Source organism: Copadichromis virginalis, linkage group LG18, assembly GCF_057382275.1.
Source record: "Copadichromis virginalis isolate Kocher_CV1m ecotype Utaka linkage group LG18, C_Virginalis_male_GT1.1, whole genome shotgun sequence".
Lineage (NCBI taxonomy): Eukaryota > Metazoa > Chordata > Actinopteri > Cichliformes > Cichlidae > Copadichromis > Copadichromis virginalis.
Window position 1 is genome coordinate 7428666 of NC_140635.1, and position 22298 is coordinate 7450963.

The following is a 22298-nucleotide window of genomic DNA, read 5'->3' on the forward strand; positions in this document are numbered from 1 at the left end:
TGAATGAGAGTCTCATCAATCAGAAAGAAGAGCAATGAAGTTAAATAGCAAAAATAAAATTTTGACATCGTCTTCAAAATAAAGAAGCCCAAGGTTTCGTTTTTGCAAAGATAATATTCATTATATTTCCACACTAAACCATAATTGTGTTGGTTGGTGGTGGAAATTCTTTGCTAGTGCGCATTTAATGTGTAAAATCAACATTGCAAATGCTGTAAACGAGCCTGCGGTGGTTTAACGACTGTTAATACCTACAAAAAGACACAATACTAAGCCCCCTCCCTAAAATGTTATTAGAAGCATCTGTAGCTTCAATGACAGCACGCATTTGCTGTGACATGATCTTGCTAATCATATGCAATATCACAACATTGATTTCCATCCAGAGTAGCACTGATTTTGACAAGTTCTCGTATTAATGTTGGTCGGGATTTTGGACTCTGTGGAGGCCGATGCATGTAAGAAAATGTCTCGTGCTCTCAGAAGTGATCCTGATGAATCCTGGCGGGAGCATGCCCGTGCTATTAGCGAAGAAAAAGTACAATTAATTGAAGCAACCTCTACCCTCTTTTATCAAAAACTGGTGGAACCAGCTGATGAGCAAGCACATTTTAGCTAACAGAGACCAGCATTAGCTAGAAATGCAGTAAGTTATAGCATTTAAAATAACAGGCTTAACTGATTAGTTAATTAATTAATTGATTTTTAGCTGAGTTTGCCATCTGTGGATACAGTATCAGTCTTAACTATGTCTACCAGACTAACTGCTAACTGCCGTTGCTGGAAGGCTCTCCAGTCTCTTTTGTGTTTTGGAAAGGCGAAAAGGCTTTGGAGCATCTCCGACGTTACCATTTATTTTGCTCTCAGGGTTACCAGATATACTTTCCAGTCCAATTATCTTGTAAGTTTTGCATAACGCTGTGTGAAATATGGCAGTTAAATTCAATCAAACTATTAGATTTAAATCTAAAAGGGAACAGGAGGCTATTTTCAGCCCTGAAATAAAACCTCATTTACAGATCAGTTCTATTGTGACTTCACTTTTCTTCTTATTCACTTACTCACAGCTCAGGAGTCACTTTTTAATTAGCCTTAAATTTATTCCAGCAGAATGAATTGCACCAAAATAATTAAATTCCTGTTGTCTTTATTATCCTGCAGCACTCGTATCAAATCGACTCGTGCTCTGTTTTTAATTTTCTCACAACTTTATTCCAGGTAGCATTCTTTTGTCTTTCTGAAACACGCAGACACCCTGACGGTGCTCTTCGTGCTTCCTTGTCCTTTATCTTCCTCCTCCTTCCTTCCTCCCCTTCCCTCCCCGTCCTTTTTACTCCATCCTCACTTTGCCCTCCTCCTCCGCCACTTTGCCTCTCCCTCCATCCCTCTTTCTCCCTCCTCGGTTGCACCCAGAGTAATTCCATCTCTCTCCCAGCAAACAAAGGGAGCTAATGACATGCTGACACCGAGCCCGATGATTGAATTCATTAGGCGTGCACAATAATTGCCAGGCGCTAGCGTGCACGCACCCATCTATTCAGAGGACAGCTGTCAAATAACAAGCAAGAGAGAATAGCTTTTTATTGTTGGAGCTGGAAGAGAGAGGGAGAATGAATTTAGAGAAAGAGTGAGAGAAGCACCTGTTGTGGAGGGGAAGAGACAGAGAGAGCACTCAGCATGTCAATTAGGCTGCTGTGTTCATGCGGGGTTACTGGGAAGTTTACTGCCTGTTTGACGCACTTGGCATCATGATTCAGGTGCGAGGTTTGTGCTTTTTTTTCTATAGGAACACTTTTAGTCAGACGTTTTTAGTGGAGACATTCAGCTGTGACTTAATATCTAAGCCACAACTCTTAGTTCTGAGGTGAGGCCCTAGTCCTGAGTATACAGGGATGTTTAAGAAGAGTACGTCTTGACATTTGTTGGCCATATTTGGAGTCTCCGTGTCCTTCAAACACTAAATGTAGTTGTGGCGTTGATCTGGAGTGCATCTGTGCTGTAATGATTTGAAATTAACAGGAGATAATCATATTGGACTGAGCTTGAACACCTCATAAGGCTGACATTAATCACAATATAGATGCAGTATATACTCAGTAATCTAATCAGAAACACGCACTGGCAAATTTGCAGTTATTGAACACTTCTTAGTTGTGTACCTGCAGATGCTTCACAGTAAATGCTCTCCAATTGCATTTGCTTTGATTCACGCTGCGCTTTCAAGTACATGACAGAAGTGTTCAGTTAGCCAAGATATTGGCTGTTGTGGAGCTTCATATAACTGTGCAGTGTTTGTTGTTGGTGGATGGGAAGCAGGTTAGTGTTATGTCATTTCTCATTTGTCGGAGCGGGCTACAATCCTTCTCCAAAATTCTTCCACTGTAGGAGACTGCACTGCAGAACTTACTCGGACTTGCAGCTTATTCACTGGCACCAAAGATCAAAGCTAACACATCACATCCCAACTATTATAAGATGCCATTTTGATGTCAGAATGGATATTTCTTTAATTTATTTGGTTCAGCGTTGAGTAATGAGAGCCGTGTGCCTTAATTATACAACAGAAGTCTCTGCCTGCATATACTAAGCACCTGATTTAACACTTAAGACTGGTAGTCTAACACTAATAAATCTGTTGTAGATAATGAGCTTGCACTCTGATTTACCTCCCTGCTAACTGCCCTGCTGAAAATTATATGCAGGTTCTTTTCATTAACCTCAAGTAGCCAAATGAATGTCCTTTTAACTTTTGTACTTTTGCTAACCCCAAGAAGACGGAGAAAGTGTGGCAAGGCTGAAGGGGTGTTTGCTTTACTGCTTAGGCTAAATGCATGAATGTTTTTTGGTTTGGATGATTAAATATTTATTACGGTGTACGAGCATTTAGATGTATTTAAATGTGATTCTGTCTCGGCGGATTCTCAAAAGTTCTTTTGTAGTCGCTGGTCGGGTTGCTTTCGCTCCGTAAATTGGGCTCCATATCTCAATCTTTGCTTCGCCTCTTACAGAAGACAGAGGAGGACGAGTTGGTCCTGACCCCTGATGGGACCAGAGAGTTCCTGACCTTTGAGATCCCCCTCAGTGACTCGGGTTCTGCAGGTTTGGGTGTGAGCGTTAAAGGCAACCGCTCCAAGGAAAACCATGCAGATCTGGGCATCTTTGTCAAATCCATCATAAATGGAGGTGCAGCCTGTAAGGTACAGTAGCCTCTCTCATGAATAATAAAGCGTCTGAATGGAAACAAAGAAGAAAGATTAAAAATGTGTTCATTCATGGAGGCAAGTTTTTTTTTTTTATATATGAAATTGAAATCTAAAGATGCTGATTCAGTTAAATCTGACTCTAAATGTTATGTACACCAGCAAGTCCTAACTGACACCTGGCCGGCGGCAGAATCATTAAGTTTAGAATTAAATCTGTGTGTCTTTACATTACATTAGAATGTCTTTGTCTTAAAGCTTTTTATATTTTAGGTGTGATTTTTCGATATGCCAAACTTTAAAAAGTAACTTTAACCTTCTAACAGGGAACGTGAGGTAAACGACTTTCCTGGTTCTAAGAAACACTTAAGCTGTGATGAGCTCTATGAGCACAAAGCAGCCTTTCTTCCATGGCTGTCTGTAGTGCTGCAGTCGGTTTCAATAGTCCTTCAACTTGATTGTTTTTCATACAAACAAGCTTGTGTTGACAGCTCATGATAATGGCCTTGAAAGCACTGTTTTCTCCAAGACATTAGATCATGACTAGAAACAGGATCCTCTTAGTGAGTGAGGTCGTTTGTCTGATTAGATCAAGGTTATTGTTAAACCGGAGGTGTAAGTGCTTTTAGGTCTATTTACAGCGTTTATTGTTCAGTCAGTAAAAATACACAATGCACTTTTTCCATAGTGTTCAAAGTTTAAACAGCATATGTAATTGGTTGTTTATTAAAAGGACGGGCGACTGCGAGTAAATGACCAGTTGATTGCTGTCAACGGCGAGTCGCTATTGGGCAAAACCAACCAAGACGCTATGGAGACGCTACGCAAGTCCATGTCAACTGAAGGCAACAAGCGTGGTATGATCCAGCTCATTGTGGCCAGGCGAGTTGCCAAAAGAAATGAGGTAGGAACCAAGGTGAAGGATGGATTTGAATGTCTGGTTCTCGGCTGTGTGAATTTATATAGACCAGGACAATCATTACTTTTTAATTAGAACCGCTGCTTTGCCGATTTTGCTAATGTGTCTTACTGATGATTAAATGGGAGTCTGAGAGGGCTTAAAGCCTCAGTTTTAGAACTTATCCAGCATATTGGCCGTTATATTGCCTGATGTTGGCTGTTTGGAGATAAATCAGTGTCAGAATTTCCAACGTTGAAAAATTAAAAGTGGAGATGGAAGAAACGCCCTTCAACCATTGACATTGCTTAATTTGTCCACCAGGGGGCAGAGCGTAAACGACTGATCCATGACTTGTAAAACAGTTATTAACTTATTTTAAAACAGCATTCACATATCACCTTAGTAAATGGGCTGATTCTTATATAGCGCTTTTCTACTCTCCCGGAGTACTCAAAGCCCTCACCTTAGTAAGGACTCATAAATAACTAAACTAGTGCTGTCAGCGCTAATGCGTTAACACAAACTGACTCGCGTTAACGCATCAAAATTGGCAAATCCCCGTTAACGCAGATTAGTCCGTGTGAGGGGTTCCTCGGCGTTAACGACTAACGCGATTAACAATTAACTCATCTGGAGCATTTTGGGCAGCTTGTCCGATTTGTCCATTCTCCACTCCAGATGGGTTGAGTGCGCTAAAACCTCATTTAATTGCGTTAATCGTGAGGACAGCATTAACGCGTTTACCCACGTTAACGCCGTATTAACATGTTAAAGCTGACAGCACTAAACTAAACATAACAAATGTTAGGGAAATCCACACATGTGGCTGTTATTTTGGATTTTAAAGTGACTAAATTTCATATTGGTCTGAAGAATGCTGTATTAGTCGGGATCTACTCAAGTTCAGCATCATAGCTGTGACCAGCACGCTTTTGTGTAAACCATGCAATCAGAAGATTTTACAACTAGTACAGCAACTATAATAATTTACTGTTTTTGCTCACTCTGAGCATATATGACCTTTTGCAGCAGCCGACTTGGCTTTCACAAATTCAAACCTCAGAGTTGTGCAGAGTTGAGCCGTTTCATTGGGAAAACTGTGGGGAAACATCGTGCCCAAGGCCGTGTCAACATTAGTTTTTGAGCAAAAGAAGGTGGCGTTCATTCAGTATTAATGCTCGGGCTTTTTTGTTACCAGCTGTTCTGTGATTTGAAGCAGTGTAGTGAGTTCTTCGACTGCTGCTGCTGATTCACAAAACATCCAGATTTAGACGCAGACTGCAGTTTGGTAAAGAACTGCTATTTCAGTCTGCTAGAGTCCAACCTTACTTTTAGTATTTTCAACTCTAATGGGGCAAATTTCACTTTCCAATCTGTTAGTATTCAGATCAGAATATCTATAGTTGCAGTTTCCATGTTGTTGGGGTTTTTTTTGTTTTTGTTTCTCTAAAATTTGTCATTGCTGTTCTTGAATATAGCCACTTAAGTCATTAGGCCTGATTTCTGTGAGTTCCTTTCTGTGATAAATATATAACAACCCAAAGCCAAACCACTGGGAAATACCCTTATAAGCATCAATTAATTATTTCATAAAATAAAAGGAAGCAGTCAGGTCATAGCATTTCACCAACCCCTTACATTCACTCCTGCCTCCCTCGAGGCAGGTGGAGGAAAAATACACGGCTGCGAACTGAGCTGCGCAACTTTTCTCCTCCCCTCAATGTCATGTTTTTACATTCTCCGTACACCTTGGCCTGTCGCCTGCTTGAAAGCTGAGGCTGAATCTGTGTGCACCGCTGCTGCGTGTCTGCAAATGGACGCGCACATCCGTGTGCACGTGTACGCCTCTGGCAGTGCCTGGCTTCTCTGCTCTCCTTTTCCAACCTGGTGTGTCAAAGTTTTGATTTCCCCTCGGTCCGCCTCGTAATTGAAAGCAGAGGCTAAGCCTGGAGGTGTGTCTTGTGTGTGTGTTATCAGCCTGTGTGCGTGTATATATGTGTAGTGAAGCGTGCAGTTTGTGCTTTTGTACATCCAGCTTATGCACATATGCATTTATTTACCAGGATATTTCTGCGTGTCCGTTTGCCAACACGTCCTATGTATATGCACACGCGTGTGTGTTGCCGACATGTCGAAGCAGTGAGACTTCACAGAGAGCGTGGTGGATGAATAAAATTCGAGCGCTGGGAGTCTCGTCAATCTTTGCTTCACATGCAGAGCTGGAGGCATGGCCTGAGGCTGTCCAAGTGTCTGGCTATTTATAAAAATAGAGTCCGTGACACTGAGAAAACAAGAGGAGGAAAACAACAATTTAATACACTTGTTCTCAAAGAGACTGGTCTGAGCTCGAAGCCCCATAGGCTCAGTATAGATTAACGCATCATAACCAGCCGTCAATCAAATATTACTTAAAATCTAATAACACCTAATTACTATAGGATAAGACCTATAGCTCATTTGACATTTAGCGACATATGTGATCAGATAAATCTTTATTTACTCTCCCTCCCGTGTCCCCGTCAATCCGATATCAATCTCAAATGTTTGCTTTTGCATAAATCACAGGCTCCACCATTTCCGATCTTTCCTCCATCCCCATAGAAACGCAGTGAACTCCAACCAGCCAACTTCCACATCACCGCTGGCACCCGAAGGGATCGAGACCTTCCAGGAGTTCAATTATCAGCCTGAATATGCAATGAGCTGCGGTGTGATTTGTCCACGTGCCCTCAGTACGGCGAATCCCATCGGCTATTACCGAGGCATTTCACCCCGGCCCCTCAGTCACCCGATTCATTAACTACCTCATTTAAAGTCAAGAGCAGCTGCATGCCGGCAGTCACAGCACCATATGGCGACCTTCGAAATGAGTCGCTCTCCGTAGTTGATTTGTTTTATCCATGTGAAGTTTTCATTAGTTATGTTTGCCATCGTTCAAACGGTTTAATCTGTTCAGCAAATGACTTTCTTCATTTGTAGTGCAAGAAAGGCATCCAGAAAAATTAAGACGTGTTAGCAGTAAAACTGGTAGAAACTTTTATTGGCATACTAACATTTTTTTCTACAAGAGGAGTTATTTAAAAAGGAAATGTCTATGATTTTCTTACCTTTCTACAAGAGCTATTATGGTGTCTTGCTTAAGGGTTTTGAATTTTGCCTTATTTCCAGTGTGAACTTATTGTATTACTCTACACTTCGCAGGCCTGTGCTGTATTTTTACTTGCGTGCATTTATTGGAAAGTTATAGGTTTCTGTGCTAAATAACGTCTTGCATTCACAACACAAGATCGAGTTCAGGGCTGCTGCAAGGGTTTATTTATTTATTCCTTTTTCATAAACAGACTTGTCTTGTCTAAATGACCCCGGTGAATCCCTAACAAGAAAGAAAGAAAAAGCAGTTTGATCGATGAGCTAAAGGTGATTCAGGATGTGAACATGTTTCTAGTCTTGCACAAAGAGCCTTCTTTTCTGTAATCTGCCTCATGACACTTTTGCCAGCATCCTAATATTACCACCATATGTATGCTCTCATAAACTGAAGTTTTCTGTTACATCCCTATCTATTCGGCAGTGTTTATAGCAGCACAACCATTCACTGAAGTGAAAGGGATCATTGGGCAAAGACCTTCTGCCAAACTCAAATTCCAGCCAAGCTAGTCATAGTCATTGATTGGAGTCATTTGGTCCCAGTATTGAGTCAAGTTTGATAGTGTCATTTCCTGATATGTGTTAACATTTATGACTGTTATCATTAGAGCTGTCATCACCTTCAGAAAGAAATGCAAAAACCATACAGAAAACATCAGTACATCCAGTGATCCAACGGACAAAAGACACACGTGCACACACCTTCTCAGGCAGTAGATGTGTGCAAAAGGGTAACGGGGCATGCAAATGGTCTATTTGTCCAGCAAGAAAGACTGTCATCATGGGTCTTAAGGGAAATGTCAAGATGCTAGGAAGCTAATCTTCCCCAGCGGGGGATCGCCAGCTCGGTAACAGCCTGTGGCTCAACAGCCGAATGGAAATCCATCCTCATTTATCCTTGTTACCACATTGGTAGCATTAGCATGGATCGCCACCCCTGTGTCCAGCCATTACTATTGAACAAATGTTAGCGATGCTAGGTCCCTTCAGAATCATTCTCTCACTTTTGAGTAAGACTTAACTTCTAGCACTTCACTCTGTCCCCGTTAAAAAGGATTATTTGTTCTTTGTTAACCTTTATAAAAACACTTCACAGGTGATTCAAACAAAGGAAGGAGTTAGTCTTTGATGTAACATCAGCTTCCTCTTCATTCAGGAGACACCAGGGAGCCCACTGGGACCCCAGCAGATTTTAAACACCTCCCTAGATGACCACGAGCGCCGAATCTCCCACTCGCTGTATGGTGGCCTGGAGGGCCTCGATGACAACTTGATGCCCCGGCAAGGCATGCTGCCACGCACGATAGGTGAGTTCCAGCATAACGAATTAATTTTGACCTTTTTTTTGTACTCATTCATTGGCAACTGGTTCTAACATTTCCTGCCTTGTTGTAGTTTATGGCCATTTGCAGGTGCAATGTGATTCCCTGTTTCTTCTGCTTAAGGATGTTTATAGGGTCACAACTGCAGCATTTTACAGCAATTACAGCATTTTGTTTTGTGTGTTCTCTAAGCTAGCCTGCCAGGTTTTGTCAGCATGAGCCAGCAGTATCATCTGGAACCAGTGGTTTTTAATGTCTCTGTCAGGCCGCAGGGGGCAGAGATGGACAAATGCCCCCTCGACAGTTTGTTGCTTGTATGTTTTCTGAAAGTGTCACGCGTGCATTGGTTCTCAAACCTGCAACTCTCCCTGTTTCTAAATAACCCTTTGCTCAAACATGCTCTGAGCTGGTTTGAAAGTGACTGCGTGCGCGTGTGTGTGCGTGCGTGTGCGTGCGTGTGTGTGATTAGCAAGCATATTTGTATCTGTGTGTAAGAGCTTTGTGCGCATCTGTGCAGGATTGCATTTGTGTAGCACTTGAGTGATTGATGGATGGGTGGTTATGTTCGTTAATGTCAAAGAAAGGATTCTGTGCACCAGATGGTGAAATCGCAAAGCTCGCCTGTTTTAATTTCAAGAAAGAACAAAATGACCTGACCTTCTTCCTACATCTTGTCCTTTGCAGTTGTTTATTTGCTTTGAATTCTTCAATTTCTCTTCTGCTGATTCATTGCAAATGAGCCCAAAGGGGAAAAAAAAGACACAGAAAATACTTTTAATGTAAATAAATTAACACTTTCTCTGTCACTCATAGCTTACACTTTTATATATACTGACAGTGTCAGAGTCAACCGATTTGCATAAATGGAAAACACTTTCAGATTAAGTTGCATTGATTAATGAGACAGATTTGCCTAGAGCTACTTTTTTAAAATACAAGATAAGAGTTACTTCAACTCTTCTTACTGTTTTTCTACTTAATAGGTGAAGCTCCTCCATGCTGCTACAGTGGCTGCGTTCATCCATGCTTAACAAACAGCAAGCACATAATGAGCGTACAGGGTTGGGAGTGAAAGCACGAGGCAGATTTACAGCAGTTGTCTGCTTAGCAGTGGCAAATGAGATCGCTGTCACTTTGCCGACCAGACAAACTGATGTCTGAATCTTTTGTGAAGCTCGAGTTTATCCTAATGCTTCAGGAAGTTAATACATCACTTTGTGTATACAGTTCAAAATCAGCATAATCTGCAGGGGCCTCCAGAATGTACTGACCAGACGTGTTTCAACAGTTGCTGATCTTTAGTTTTGTTGGACGGGAGAAGGCTTTCTAAAGACTGCAAAGAGTCTTTTTCTCTGCCTGAAACGAAAAACAAAAAGCAGTAAAGCTGTCAAGGTTGAACTGGAGCATAGTGGGTGGTTAATATGGGACTTTGTTAAACTTTAAAATCGAACCTGGCAGAGGGTCTTTTACAGAAAAAAGAAAATAATACGAATAAACAGTTTTGATTTTTCGGGGGTAGCTATTAGATAGTTACAGAAGTTTCCTGCGTCTTGTTAACTAAGCAAATATTTGAGCATGCTTTGTTTGCAAGTCAGTCTATCTATGTCGAGAGCAAAAACAAAAGAGGGGGGTTTTGAACAGATATTTGTTATCCGCAGTTTGGGTATGCTGAAGCCCTGAAAAACTAGCCGTTGCACTTGGACGCCAAGTCAGTGTACGAGCTGATGGGTTCTCAGGTTGTTACCAGAGTGGCACAGTCGTTGCAGTAATACTTTAAGGATTTTTTTCCTCTTTCTTTAAGCAAGAGATTCGATCCAAACAAATGGAAACTAAACAAACAAAATAATCTTCCAGAATAAAAATCAAAGTGAAGTTTGGCCTGTTGGTGAGGATGAGATTGTTTGTTAGGTGAAATTAAAGGAAGGCTGTACTAAGAAAAAAATAAAGAAATTGTTATTAATATCTGCTTTTCTACAGTCAGTCTCCCTTAAATATGATTAAATATTGTCCAAAATGTGGAGCTGCATCCAGTCACAACCTTTACAAGCGAGAGATGGATTTTGTGAAACATGATGAGGCTCAACTTAAATTGAATAATGTCACCGCAGTGCTGCTGTAGTGTTGCAGCTCATGCCCCATCAGTATTTGTGTCTCCCAACACACGTGCCACGTGCTTTTTTTGATCCTCTGTCACGTGTCTTGTTTTTGTGATTTCACTGTGAACTGACTGGGCTAAGCAGGGAATATCTGATATCAAAGCACCGAGAGTGGTCCGTTTGTCCACCAGGATCAGGCACCGCATGCTTGAAACCTCCAAGGCTGGCCTATGAGGGCTGCACACTCTATAATTGCTATGTGTCACAGACACGTGACTCTTTTCTCTGCTTATTAAACACTTAATCAGCCCAGTGGATTTTTTTCCCTTGACTGTTTAAGGAGGCATTTCAGCCTCAATATATCATGTAACGTATTCTGAGTCTTCTTTTTGACACGTGGTTTTAAAATCAAGTGGGTTATAAAAGGATTTTTTTCATGTACTTGAATCACTACAGATAAGCAGTTTGGGCTTTTTAGAACAAACCACAGAGTGGTTTTGTGAAGATTGGGAGAGGTAGGGAAAGGATTAAATCCTTATATGAACTCTTGTTTAATTTGCCACTGTGGACTCGGCAAAGAGGATAAAGGTCAGCAATCTCAAACTTTAAGCTGGTAGACTCTGCTTTTCTTAGTATTTTCCTCATAAATTAACATTTTAAAGGTATTTTTTCAAATGTCTTTTGTGTTGTCTATAACTACATTTTTATAAAAATAAGATTTGATGGGGACCAGTCAAACTGGGACTCAGTTTGAATTTTATTCCTCTTCACATGAGGTTAGTATGTATATACATGTAATAAACTGTAATAATTATGATTGTTGATCTTAATCCTGTGAAAATCACCCGACAGTAATCTGTAAAGTAAAAACTGCAGTGCAAATTACCCACCTGCTTAAAGTGAGTTTTGCAAAAATCATTAGCTGAACATTTTTTGTGTCATCTGCATCTTTCTTCTCCTTCTTTCTAGGGTGAGAATTATAGAGGCTTTGCTGGCAATTATAAATAAACATTGGATGGAGGGCCGATAGTCCGGCCAAACCCATCATAAACATCAGAACTTTTCTCCCAAACAATTGATCTTTCATCCCCGTTCTTAAAGCTATTAAAACTTTTTCTAACATTCATTCCACATCGAATTCTTCCCTTTATTTATGTCTACCTATAAAATGACTGTTTTGGCCCTCAGACCAGGTTTGCTGCAGTAAATGTCAAGTTTTTGATCATGACTTGACTTTAGAAGGTTGGTTCTATAGAACCCTTCTTGTTTGGATTGGAACAGTTTCTTTAATGAAAGTAGCGCTGGTGGAATCTAATATTTGTCTTATAGAAAGATATTTTAGAGCTTTTTGACACCGTATTTGAGTGAAAGAAGACACCTCCAAGAATATGTCCAAACATGGGCGGAAAAACCCAAACTTTGGACATGGTTTCACACCACTACAACATAGGGTAACAATCGTGGCGTCTTTCTGTGTAATTTGGGTCAACCACCACTTTTAAAGTGCATGTCTGGGAGTTGGACGAGTGCTCTGGCCCGTGCTTACGTTTGTATTGATGGACCAGCTGCAGGATTTGCAACTTTAAGTTGTAGTAACTCCTGATGATTGCACGAGCTAACTTGTCACCCTTTGTACTTGAGTCAATTCCCTGTGAATTAACATAAATGTGGTGATTCGCCAACATAGGCAGCTGTGTTATGACTGATGTGAATACAGTGGAAGGGTCTGGAAAAACAGATGCACGGCTATGAGCTGCTCCATTGCTGCTAGTCAGGAGCTGTCAGGAAGAGACTAGAAGCAGGTCCCAGATGGGAACGCATGTGAACACAAAGTAGAGCTTTGCATGCTCAGCAAACCTTCTTAAGATAAATACAATTGTGTGTGTGTTTGAGTGCTGGAGGGGTCTTTCACAGTTCCTTGGAATAAGCCTGTTCTTGCGTTGTGAGGGTGCAGCTAAACATAAATCATGCATTAAGCTTTCTTAGAGGAGAACTTGGTTTCGAACATATCAGCTTGAATTTTGGACCACATGCACTCTTAGATCGCTTGCTGAAGATGCCAGGGATAAGAGAGCAGCTTAATTATTCCTTCAGGCCAATAGCTTTCAAGGCCCAGCACCCCTGGCAATAACCTCTTTGCTAATTATGCAAATACATTGAGACAAGACAAAATTAAAAGGAGGGAGGGGGGGAATGCTCCGCATGGCTTTCACCTCATGTTATCCTCCCCTCCTGCTACTTCCAGTTTCATTCAGAAAGTCTTTTGTACCCCCTCCTTCCCTCTTGCCAGTTCCATGTCCCCCTTTTTTCCTTCAAGTATTCAGCAGTTGTATACAAAAAGCATCTAATAATACTGGAGACTCACCAATGAAATGCTGCCTATTGTTCCACTGCAGCGCTGTCTAAAATTATTACAGCCGTTGGGAACAATAATTTGTGTTTATTGGTTCGATTCTCAGGTGATGTTGGGTGTGTGCTGCGTCCACATGGCACAGCCATTGTCGCTGGCTGTCGGCTGCCCTCGGGTGCTGGAACTAAAACAAAGAAGCTTTTTTTTCCCCGTCCTTATACCGAGCAACTGAGTTGACAGATTCATTGGTTTCCTACTCAGTAGCTGCCAGTTGATTGTACTGCAGTGATTCAAACTGTGACATTGATGGGATTCTCAGTGTTGCGCATTGGACTGCTTAGGGAAATGGGATTAAGTGGTTCTGTGAATGTACATGTGTGCGGACGCTTGTGTAAAATGTGTGTGGCTGTGGTCTGAGAGAAAGAAGTGGCCATGCTGTGCTGGAGGACCCGCCCGGACTCCCAGATTCACAGTGAATAACAAACATGCACAGCAGGAGGCGGGGCTGAAAGGAGGGCAAAGACACACACTAAAACCACTAGAACAGTTGTAGTTGTTCAGGGAAGGTTAAGGCCGTGCACTTTGCACACTTCTGCAGATCCAGCACAGCACATTCACACTGAGTGTGAGAGAATTCATGCTTGTACACATCTATATATCTATATCTACACATCTATATATACATCTATATATATTCCTAGAAATGTGTGCATTTATTTCTTATTTCTGCATTTCTTATTGTCTTTTTTCTCCCACTACTTTTTTAGTCACTACCAAGCACAAGGAGGCTGTAAATATTAACTATTTCATCATTGGCTTCTGAGCTCTCAATTTTGAAACCAGAACCATATTTAGAAGGTGGAGGGCAAAGTAATCAGTTCCTGCTGCTAACCTTGATTTACAAGCAGCTTCCCATACATCACTTACAGATAACTGCTGAAGTGCTAGAATTTCAATCACCAAAACTGCAGCACAAACATCACTGTAAGTCATATTATTCCTTTAAAATAACACTCTAAATAGGGTTTTGTGTGGCGCAAGCTTTACTGCCTTATTATGTTTCCAAAATGGGATTAAAAAGTACGTTGTGCATCAGTCAGTTCACATAAATAAGATGTCACTTTGAACATTGACCGACAACATTTTAATTGACCTCTACACACAAATTTGCATACCCTAACACACTCAAACCTCCTCATCGCTCCTTTGTTTTCTCCTTTCAGCTCATTTACATCAGGTCATTCACCCATGCTAGCTGGATGAAATGACATGCTGCGGCCCTGCGGTCCCCTTGGTGCCTGGTTAAGAGAAGCAAACAGCAGGCCTGGCTTAGACCTCCTGGTCTCTGACAAACAAACTCCTCCCTAAGCTCAGTACACAAGGCTTTTATGAAGCATTGAAGATACCCTTTTTGATGCCAGTTTCAAAATACAGATTAAAGACAAAGTCATGTGCTGCATATCAATGAGAGTTTTTAAGCTGTGCTTTTCAGAGGCGGAGAAAGGAGACTATTTAATTTTTTTTTTTCTGCTTCAACACAGACTTTTTTTAATCTTTATTTGTGAGGGCACAGCTTGAATTAATCATAGTGTTTTGACATAAGAGCACCATTGTGCCTGCTGCCAGACTCCTCTTGGTATAAGCTGATTAGCCAGAAGCCGTTTCACTCACCGTTTTTAAACTTCAAAATATGTTCTGTGGTTTCAAAAGTTACCCGTGTTTCATTGTATTTTGTTGTCCCTTTCCAATTAAACTGTGACTGCAGTCTCACGCTTAATACAGTAGTTGTCTTCTGTCACAAATAAATGAATTCCTGAGGGTTTCTCCAGTCAGCGTGCTCCTTTTTTCAGTTTTCATGATTTTCACCTTGGCGCCAATATAAATCGCGGATGCTGTTTTCTATGTAGGGATTATTCCAATAAAATAAAATCGCTGATGAGACATAGTGTCTTCTCAACTCTCAGGTTCTCCATATTGATAAATCGCTGCAGCACTGACTGATTAGGAAGTGTGGCTCAAATGTTCTCTCTGGAAATAACTCCTGATTTACGCTCAAGCACACTGACGGGGATGCTGTGTGGTTTGTACAGTAGACGGCGGCTGAGTACCAATTCATTTGTTGAGATGTGCACTTGTCTCATACATCTTACTGAACTGTAAGAAGAAGCAAGACTCTAATTTGAGTCGTGTCAATAAAACATATTGTTCTTCATTAGTGAAAGTCATGAGAAATGAAACCAGTCAGAAAGAAGCGGTATAAATGTAAACTAACTGATTTTGTTAGATTGCTTTACTCTGTCACACCGAGCTGTAAGACTTTGTGTTCTGGCGTGTTGATTCTCCGTCCTTTTCTCTCTTATTATTGACTTGAGAAATGCTGCTGTTGCTCTGAGTCTCAAGGACTAACATAACAACTTGGCTTTAACCTTTTCATTTTTTCTACATGTATATTTATGTCTTTGTCAGAGTGGAGATATACAAGTCTTCTTTGTGAAGTTGGGAACACAGAAAACTTTGGATCTGAAGGACCAAAACACATAAACACAGCGATGAAAACATAAGAATAATGAAAAGTATATTTTTGTCCCTTGCAGGAAACTATCAGCTCTCACCGACCGTCAACATGCCGCAGGACGACACTGTGATCATAGAAGATGACCGGCCGCCACTTCTTCCACCCCACCTTTCCGACCAGTCGTCCTCGAGCTCGCACGATGATGTCGGCTTCGCAGCTGATGTCGGCTTCGCAGCTGATGTGACTCCACCGTGGACCAAAGAGCTGCCCAATCAGAATCACAGGTAGGCGGAAACTGTTGTTTCTGGTTAGCGTACAGTTTAACACGTTTTCCACAGAGCTACTGTGCCTAAATCTAACAAAACGGCATATAATATCTGAAAATAAGGTTTCTTGGAGAAAAACTTCATATGCAACAGGTTGTTTGTTTTTACAGCTACTTGAGACCTCGCAGTCATGCGGTATCAGGCACTAGATGTTAGCAGCGGGCTCTTTAAGCTCTGTAAACTGTGAGATGGTTCCTGTTCGTTCGATGCTCTGAACACTCGTTCTGGAAGCTGTTCCTTAAAATTTTACATTATAGCCCAGAGCATCATGTTGCCTCAGTAGCTGGCCTTTTCCCACAGTGCACCCCGATGCAACTTGTGTCTGACAAGAGCAACAGAAAACATTATTGTTCTAACAGATTGCTGCCATTACTTATTTAATGATTTGCCATTCGAAGGGCTGCACTGTACTGAGACCTTCCTGTCTTATTCAGCATGAACTTTTTCAGCAGTTTATTCTGGAGTAGCTCTTCTGTAGCATCAGACTACACAAGCCAGTCTTTGCTAACCAAAACACTGTCACATGTGCGGCTCCTTGGACCACTTCTGTTGGGCCCAGTTGTCGAGTCTGACCTTTGTCAGAGTCCCTTAAATCCTTATGATTGCTCATTTCCCTGTTGGCTCAACTTCAAGCACTAACTGTTCACTTGCTGTCTAGTACAGTATATCTCACCCTTTTGTGAGGTGATAATCAGTGTTTTGTCTGTCAGGTGTTTCAGTGTTGTGGATTATCGGTGTGCAGATTGTTTGTTTTTTCCAGCTGATTGCTCTTTGATTGTAAGCAGCGTTTCCTGGAGCAGCTACTTTTCTTTTTCCCCCTACTATCCTCTGTCTGATGTCCTTTTCTGCCACAGTGATGATAAGGACATCTTGAGTGTGTCAGTGTGAGAAAGATTAACAGATATTTTTCTCTGTCTGTTTTTGTCTGTTAAGTTTTTCTTCCATTCTACTGCTGCCTTTATCTCCTCTTTTGCTTTCTTCCATCCAGATAACTCCTTGTCTCCTGCTGTCAGCCTTTCTGCCCTCTCAGTTCTGCTGTTTTTATTTTAGTTCTCACCGTCGTGCTGTCTTCACCAACCCTGTTTCTCTCATTGCCCCAATCTATATTCCACTATTTCCAGTTGCTCAGCTCCCATACCTTCTTCTTGATTTTTGCCCCGTCCCTCCCCGATGCCCTTCATGTTCATGTTTGAAGGCCTCGAGTTCAAAGAGGACAGCTTCTTTGAATCCTTCTTAACTTATACCATGTTCAGCTTTCTTCTTCCCACTTTTCTTTCTTTCTTTTCTGCTTGTAGAATGTGTTTACTTTCATTTTACATTCCTTTTATATAAAAAAAATTATGACAACTATTTCAAAACATTCCTGTTTTTGGAGTAATTAAATCCATTGAAATGATTTTGAACACATATTTGTCTGTGAGGTTTTCCGTGTGTGAGATCAGGTCCAGCTCATCTTAACCTGTCGCACTCTCCATCCAGCTCTGCGGCTCCAGATGAAAATCATCCAGATGGTGCTTTCCAGAGGGAAGGTTTTGGACGCCAGAGCATGTCAGAGAAGCGCACCAAGCAATTTGGAGACGCCTCTCAACTTGAAATCATCAAGACACGCAAGTCCAAGAGCATGGATTTAGGTAGAGTGTTTAAAAACTTTCTGCTTCTCTCCATCACTCAACTTCGACTTAAGAATTCAAGGGTTTTCCAGATGCTACAATAATGCCTTTCATATAGACTAAAGTCGTTTGTACACCCTCCTCTTTCATATTCATATAGTGCTAATACTTTTTAAAACATAGTCGGCGTGTTGCATCAATCATCTTTGACTCAGAATATCCCGATGAAAGCTTTTTAATCCCATTCACATTAAAATCCAGGTTATGCTTATAAAGTAATTGTGTTTAGACGTCCTAAAGTTTAGAAATAACCAGTTTAATGCCCATTGATACATAAAGTAAAAGCAAATAATCCACGAGGACCCACTATTGTTAATTCTAAAAGAAAATGTGAACAAATTAATAGTAAAGGCATATACAACATGAGTGCTATACCCATGCTTTGTTTGTTGGTGAAGAAAAAGTTGCATATGGCTTATGAAACTTTTTGGTGAAGTCAGTGTTTAAAAGTAATTTTTATCAGTTCAGTAAACCTAGTTAACTAGTTTAACTGGATTTCATTTAACCTTGAGTGCATATCTTTGCATGCTCCTCGCGTTTCACACATGTACCTCGTATTTAAATGTATTCCACCCCCTTTGCCTCTTGGTTTGAAAACACACTCTGCATCTCTCGCCAAAGTCAAGAACTTCACTGTGTTGATTCACCTTGAAATGGCTTCGAACAGTCGCTGATTGCTTTGGCTGCACCAGTCTCTCTGCTCGCACTCTCTATAATCATATCTAATCTTCCCGACCAGATTGCTGCTGTGTGCCATGTTGATATCACAACAAGTCTGATTGCTATCCTCAAACCCTCTTTTCATTTCCCATCTCCCCCCACACCGACCCCACCCCCCTGGTCTCGCATGGCTTCCGATCCTAATTGAGATGAGGCTCGTTCTGATGTTTGCAGCGCTACCTGTATGTTGCATGTGGAATGTCGTGAGCACTAACTGAACCCCAAATGTTTGTATCCCTTCTCTCTTTCCCCCCCTTCCTTTAACAGTAGCCGACGAGATTAACCTCACACCTCATCCTGAGACCTACACAGGTAAGGAACGGTGCACTGAAAGGTTGATTTAAAAGCCAAAAAACAAGAACATCTTCATCATATTTTCATTCTTGAGCTGCATCTCAGAAGTGTGGTACTGAAGGGTACAGGTGATACCGTATTTTTCAGACCATTATAAGGCGCACTGTCGATGAACGGGTCTGTTTTCACACATAAGGCGCATTAAGTTAAACAAAACAGTCAGATAAGTCAAACTTTAATCAGCTCATTCTTCTTGCTTCCTCCACTTCTGTACCATTGATTCATTAATGTTGAATTCTCTGGCAGCTGCTCTATTCCCATATTGTTGCAGTATATTAATGACTAACCTCATATTGTGGATGGATTATCTCAATTTGTTCTCCTGACTGAAGTTTAGTCCGTTTCAAACATCCTGCCGTGGGACTGCATTTTTCCCTAACCAGCCGGGACCCTCTTAGCGTTCATCCTCCAGCTTCACTGTGTTTATGTTATGCTAACATAGCTGCGTTGCTAGCGATCATGTAGCACATCACTATATACCAGCTAGTCCAACTTCAGTAACCCAACAAATCATCATCATCAACATCATCATCATCATCATTTATTTATATAGCACTTTAAAAACACACCTGGTAGACCAAAGTGCTGTACAATACAAATATAAATATAGTAATAAGATAGCAGAAACCAGACATGGCAATAAAATTAATAAAACATGTCAGTTACCCACAGAGTTAAAAGCCAGCGAGTAAAAATAGGTTTTTAATAAGGACTTAAAAACTGGCACTGATGTAGCCTGTCTATTATGGAGAGGAAGGTTATTCCAAAGCTTCGGCGCTGCAACAGAGAACACTCGGTCTCCTCTAACTTTCAGCCGTGACTTTGGGACCAAAAGCAGCAACTGCTCAGCTGACCGAAGGGAACGAGTGGGGACATGGGGCTTCAACAAGTCAGACAAATAAACAAGTGCCAGACCCCTTAGAGATTTAAAAACCAATAAAAGGACTTTAAAACGGATCCTAAATTCAATTGGAAGCCAGTGTAGAGAGGCCAAAATCGAGTGATGTGATCAAATTTCCTTCTAAAAATTGCACTAGTTGCAAGCGTGACAAAGTGCCCTGCCCAACCAATATTAAAAGAGAATTGCAATAATCTAAACGTGAAGTAATAAAGACATGAATAACACTTTCCAAGTCACAATTGGAAAGAAAGCACTTAACCTTCGTTAAACGTCTGAGGTGATAGGATGCTGATTTTACCACCCTGTTTATGTGGTCATCAAAGGTAAGTGCAGAATCAGTTTTTACTCCGAGATTTGTGATCGAACTCTTTAGTTGGGAAGTCAAAGCTGCAAGATCAACATCTTGAGTGTGAGAAAAACGATTTGGGCCAAATAAAATCGCTTCTGTCTTCCGATCATTAAAATTTAAACGTTTTTTGCCATCCATGCTTTGACATCACTAAGGCAGTCAAGCAGAGGTCGACTTGGGAGACTATCAGAATGACTAAAAGGTAAATAAAGCTGGCAGTCATCTGCATATAGATGGAATGACACTTTGTTTTCGGAAAATCACGCCAAGAGGCAAAAGGTACAGTGAAAACAATAATGGCCCAAGAATAGATCCCTGTGGCACACCCCAAAGCAGAGGGGCCACAGAGGATGAAGCCGACCCCAACTTAACACAAAAGGTCCTATTTAAGAGAGGACTTTAACCACAAAAGTGCCGAACCAGAAATCCCCACACAGTGCTGTAAGCGAAAGATCAGCAAATCGTGAGCCGCTGTGTCGAATGCAGCGGTCATGTCCAACAAGACCAGCACCGCATATTTACCACAGTCTGTCGCTATCAGGATGTCATTCATAACTTTTACGAGGGCTGTCTCCGTACTGTGAAATGGCTTAAAGCCGGACTGAAAGATTTCTGACAATTTAGAGTCATTCAAGTAATCCATCAACTGAGTATAAACAATCCTTTCCAGAATCTTACGAAAGGGAAGGTTAGAGGTGGGTCTAAAATTTGATATGACTAAGCCAGGTTTCTTAAGTAAAGGATGTATGACTGCATGCTTAAATTCCCTAGGTACTTGACCAAACAAAAGACTAGTATTAATGTTCAGAATGTGTGGTCCGATGGTAGGAAATACCTTTTTAAGAAAACGGGGAGGAACAACGTCATTTGGAGAGCCACACGGTTTAGCATTCACTGCTGTTTAGTTTTGTCTTCATTTATGTTTGAAGTGATAGCAGAACTGTACGTTTAATTTTTTCAGAAATCTCTCAGTCAGAACATGGTATATCATGTTTAGGTAACTTCCCGCTAACATCTAACTCTGTTAAATTGAATAAATTCTGTTTTCATGGATGCCTGGATGTTAAACTTAATTGTTACATCTGGTAAAGCAGCAAGGCTGATCAATTTTTTAAAGATGAAAGAATTTAGACAGTTTTTAAATCTCAGTGATGCCGCAGTGTTCGTTTGACTTTGGGACCTGAAGCGGATGGAGTTTTTTGACAGATGTTTGAGCGCCATGTACCACATAAAATCGGTTGGAGGTCTGTAAGCACAACCAGAATCCATACATAAGGCGCACCGGATTACAAAGCGCACTGTTGATTTTTGAGAAAATTAAAGGATTTTAAGTGCGCCTTATAGTGCGTAAAATACGGTATTTGGTTTATACGTCATATGAGGCAGTTGTGTTTAATCTTATAAATGTCCTCAAGATGGGTTTTTAGATATAAGTTACTCACATAGTAATGTGTGCTTTCTGGGGAATAGGCTTTCCAAAACTGGAGGAAAAAGAAGAACTGTCTTCATTTGTTATAACAAAAGTTCAAGTTAATGTCCTCCAGCAACAAAGAAGTTTACTCAACTCTGTTAGAAACCAGCTTAGGCCCCACTGATCCAAGTCCTGCATATCATCTTCCCCTTTACTTTTTCTTTTATAAAACAGATCGCAGATTAATTTAGCAACACATTATTCAACCTTCTTGCAAACGATTTAACTGCAGATTAGAGTTGGTTTTATAACTACACCCTTTTTCTTTCTTTTTTTTTTTTTTTTTTTGTACCAGAGAGATCGATTCATAACAGGTACAAGGCAGGAATTGCACAGGAGCTACAATGACAGCCATTAAATTAAACATTGATCTACAAACATAGATTATGCAGCTTGCTTGCAGGGTTCGTTTTTAAAGTTTACCCACTGCTCGAGTCTTTATGCATTTGTGTAGTGTTCCCCGTGTTTAGTGTTTGGCTCGATCGCTGGCAAGACAAATTTGTCAGTTTGCAAAGTGAAGACCCGTAGCCCTCGCTGCACTTTAAGGTCACTGCTGAACACGGTTGTGAAAGCAGTCGGGTGACTGCAGATTAGATTTTCTCCCGTTTTGCCTCAAATGCCGCTGTTGCGCTAATTATTTTGTGAGCGCGTGGCAGTAGAGGGAGCAGAGAGAAAGCGCTCTGTCCTTGGTTAAGGCAGTGAGCTGACAGCGAGTCATCAGTCACTGTCAAGTCTTGTGTATTTTCGCTGTCGCTTCAACTGAATAAAAGGGTCTGCCTCTCAAATTGGTGACATGGACGGAAGGAAGATGTGCGGAGCAGGAGCGAGAGGGATGAGACTTTAGACTTTGAGAAATAAGATGTTTTGGGGCAGCTCGCAGCAGGTGTGAAAAACAAATAAAAATGCAGATTGATGCCGAGGCCACCATTGTCATTCTTTTATGCAACCTCTTGTTTTTTTAACAGCATGTGGGTAA

General features: G+C 41.1%; 1 protein-coding gene across 7 annotated transcripts in view; it reads left to right on the forward strand.

The window, feature by feature from the left end:
- Positions 1-22298, forward strand: part of pard3ab (par-3 family cell polarity regulator alpha, b) — a 285627-nt gene that overhangs the window by 141484 nt on the left and 121845 nt on the right. For 4 of the 7 annotated variants that reach the window (XM_085439578.1, XM_085439580.1, XM_085439581.1 and 1 more), the window contains 6 exons: positions 3009-3197; positions 3934-4104; positions 8405-8555; positions 15611-15815; positions 17337-17488; positions 18515-18559. In XM_085439578.1, coding sequence (XP_085295704.1) covers positions 3009-3197; positions 3934-4104; positions 8405-8555; positions 15611-15815; positions 17337-17488; positions 18515-18559 — 913 coding nt within the window. The remainder of the gene's footprint in view (positions 1-3008; positions 3198-3933; positions 4105-8404; positions 8556-15610; positions 15816-17336; positions 17489-18514; positions 18560-22298) is intronic. The other 3 variants (XM_085439579.1, XM_085439583.1, XM_085439582.1) reach the window with 1 other exon arrangement.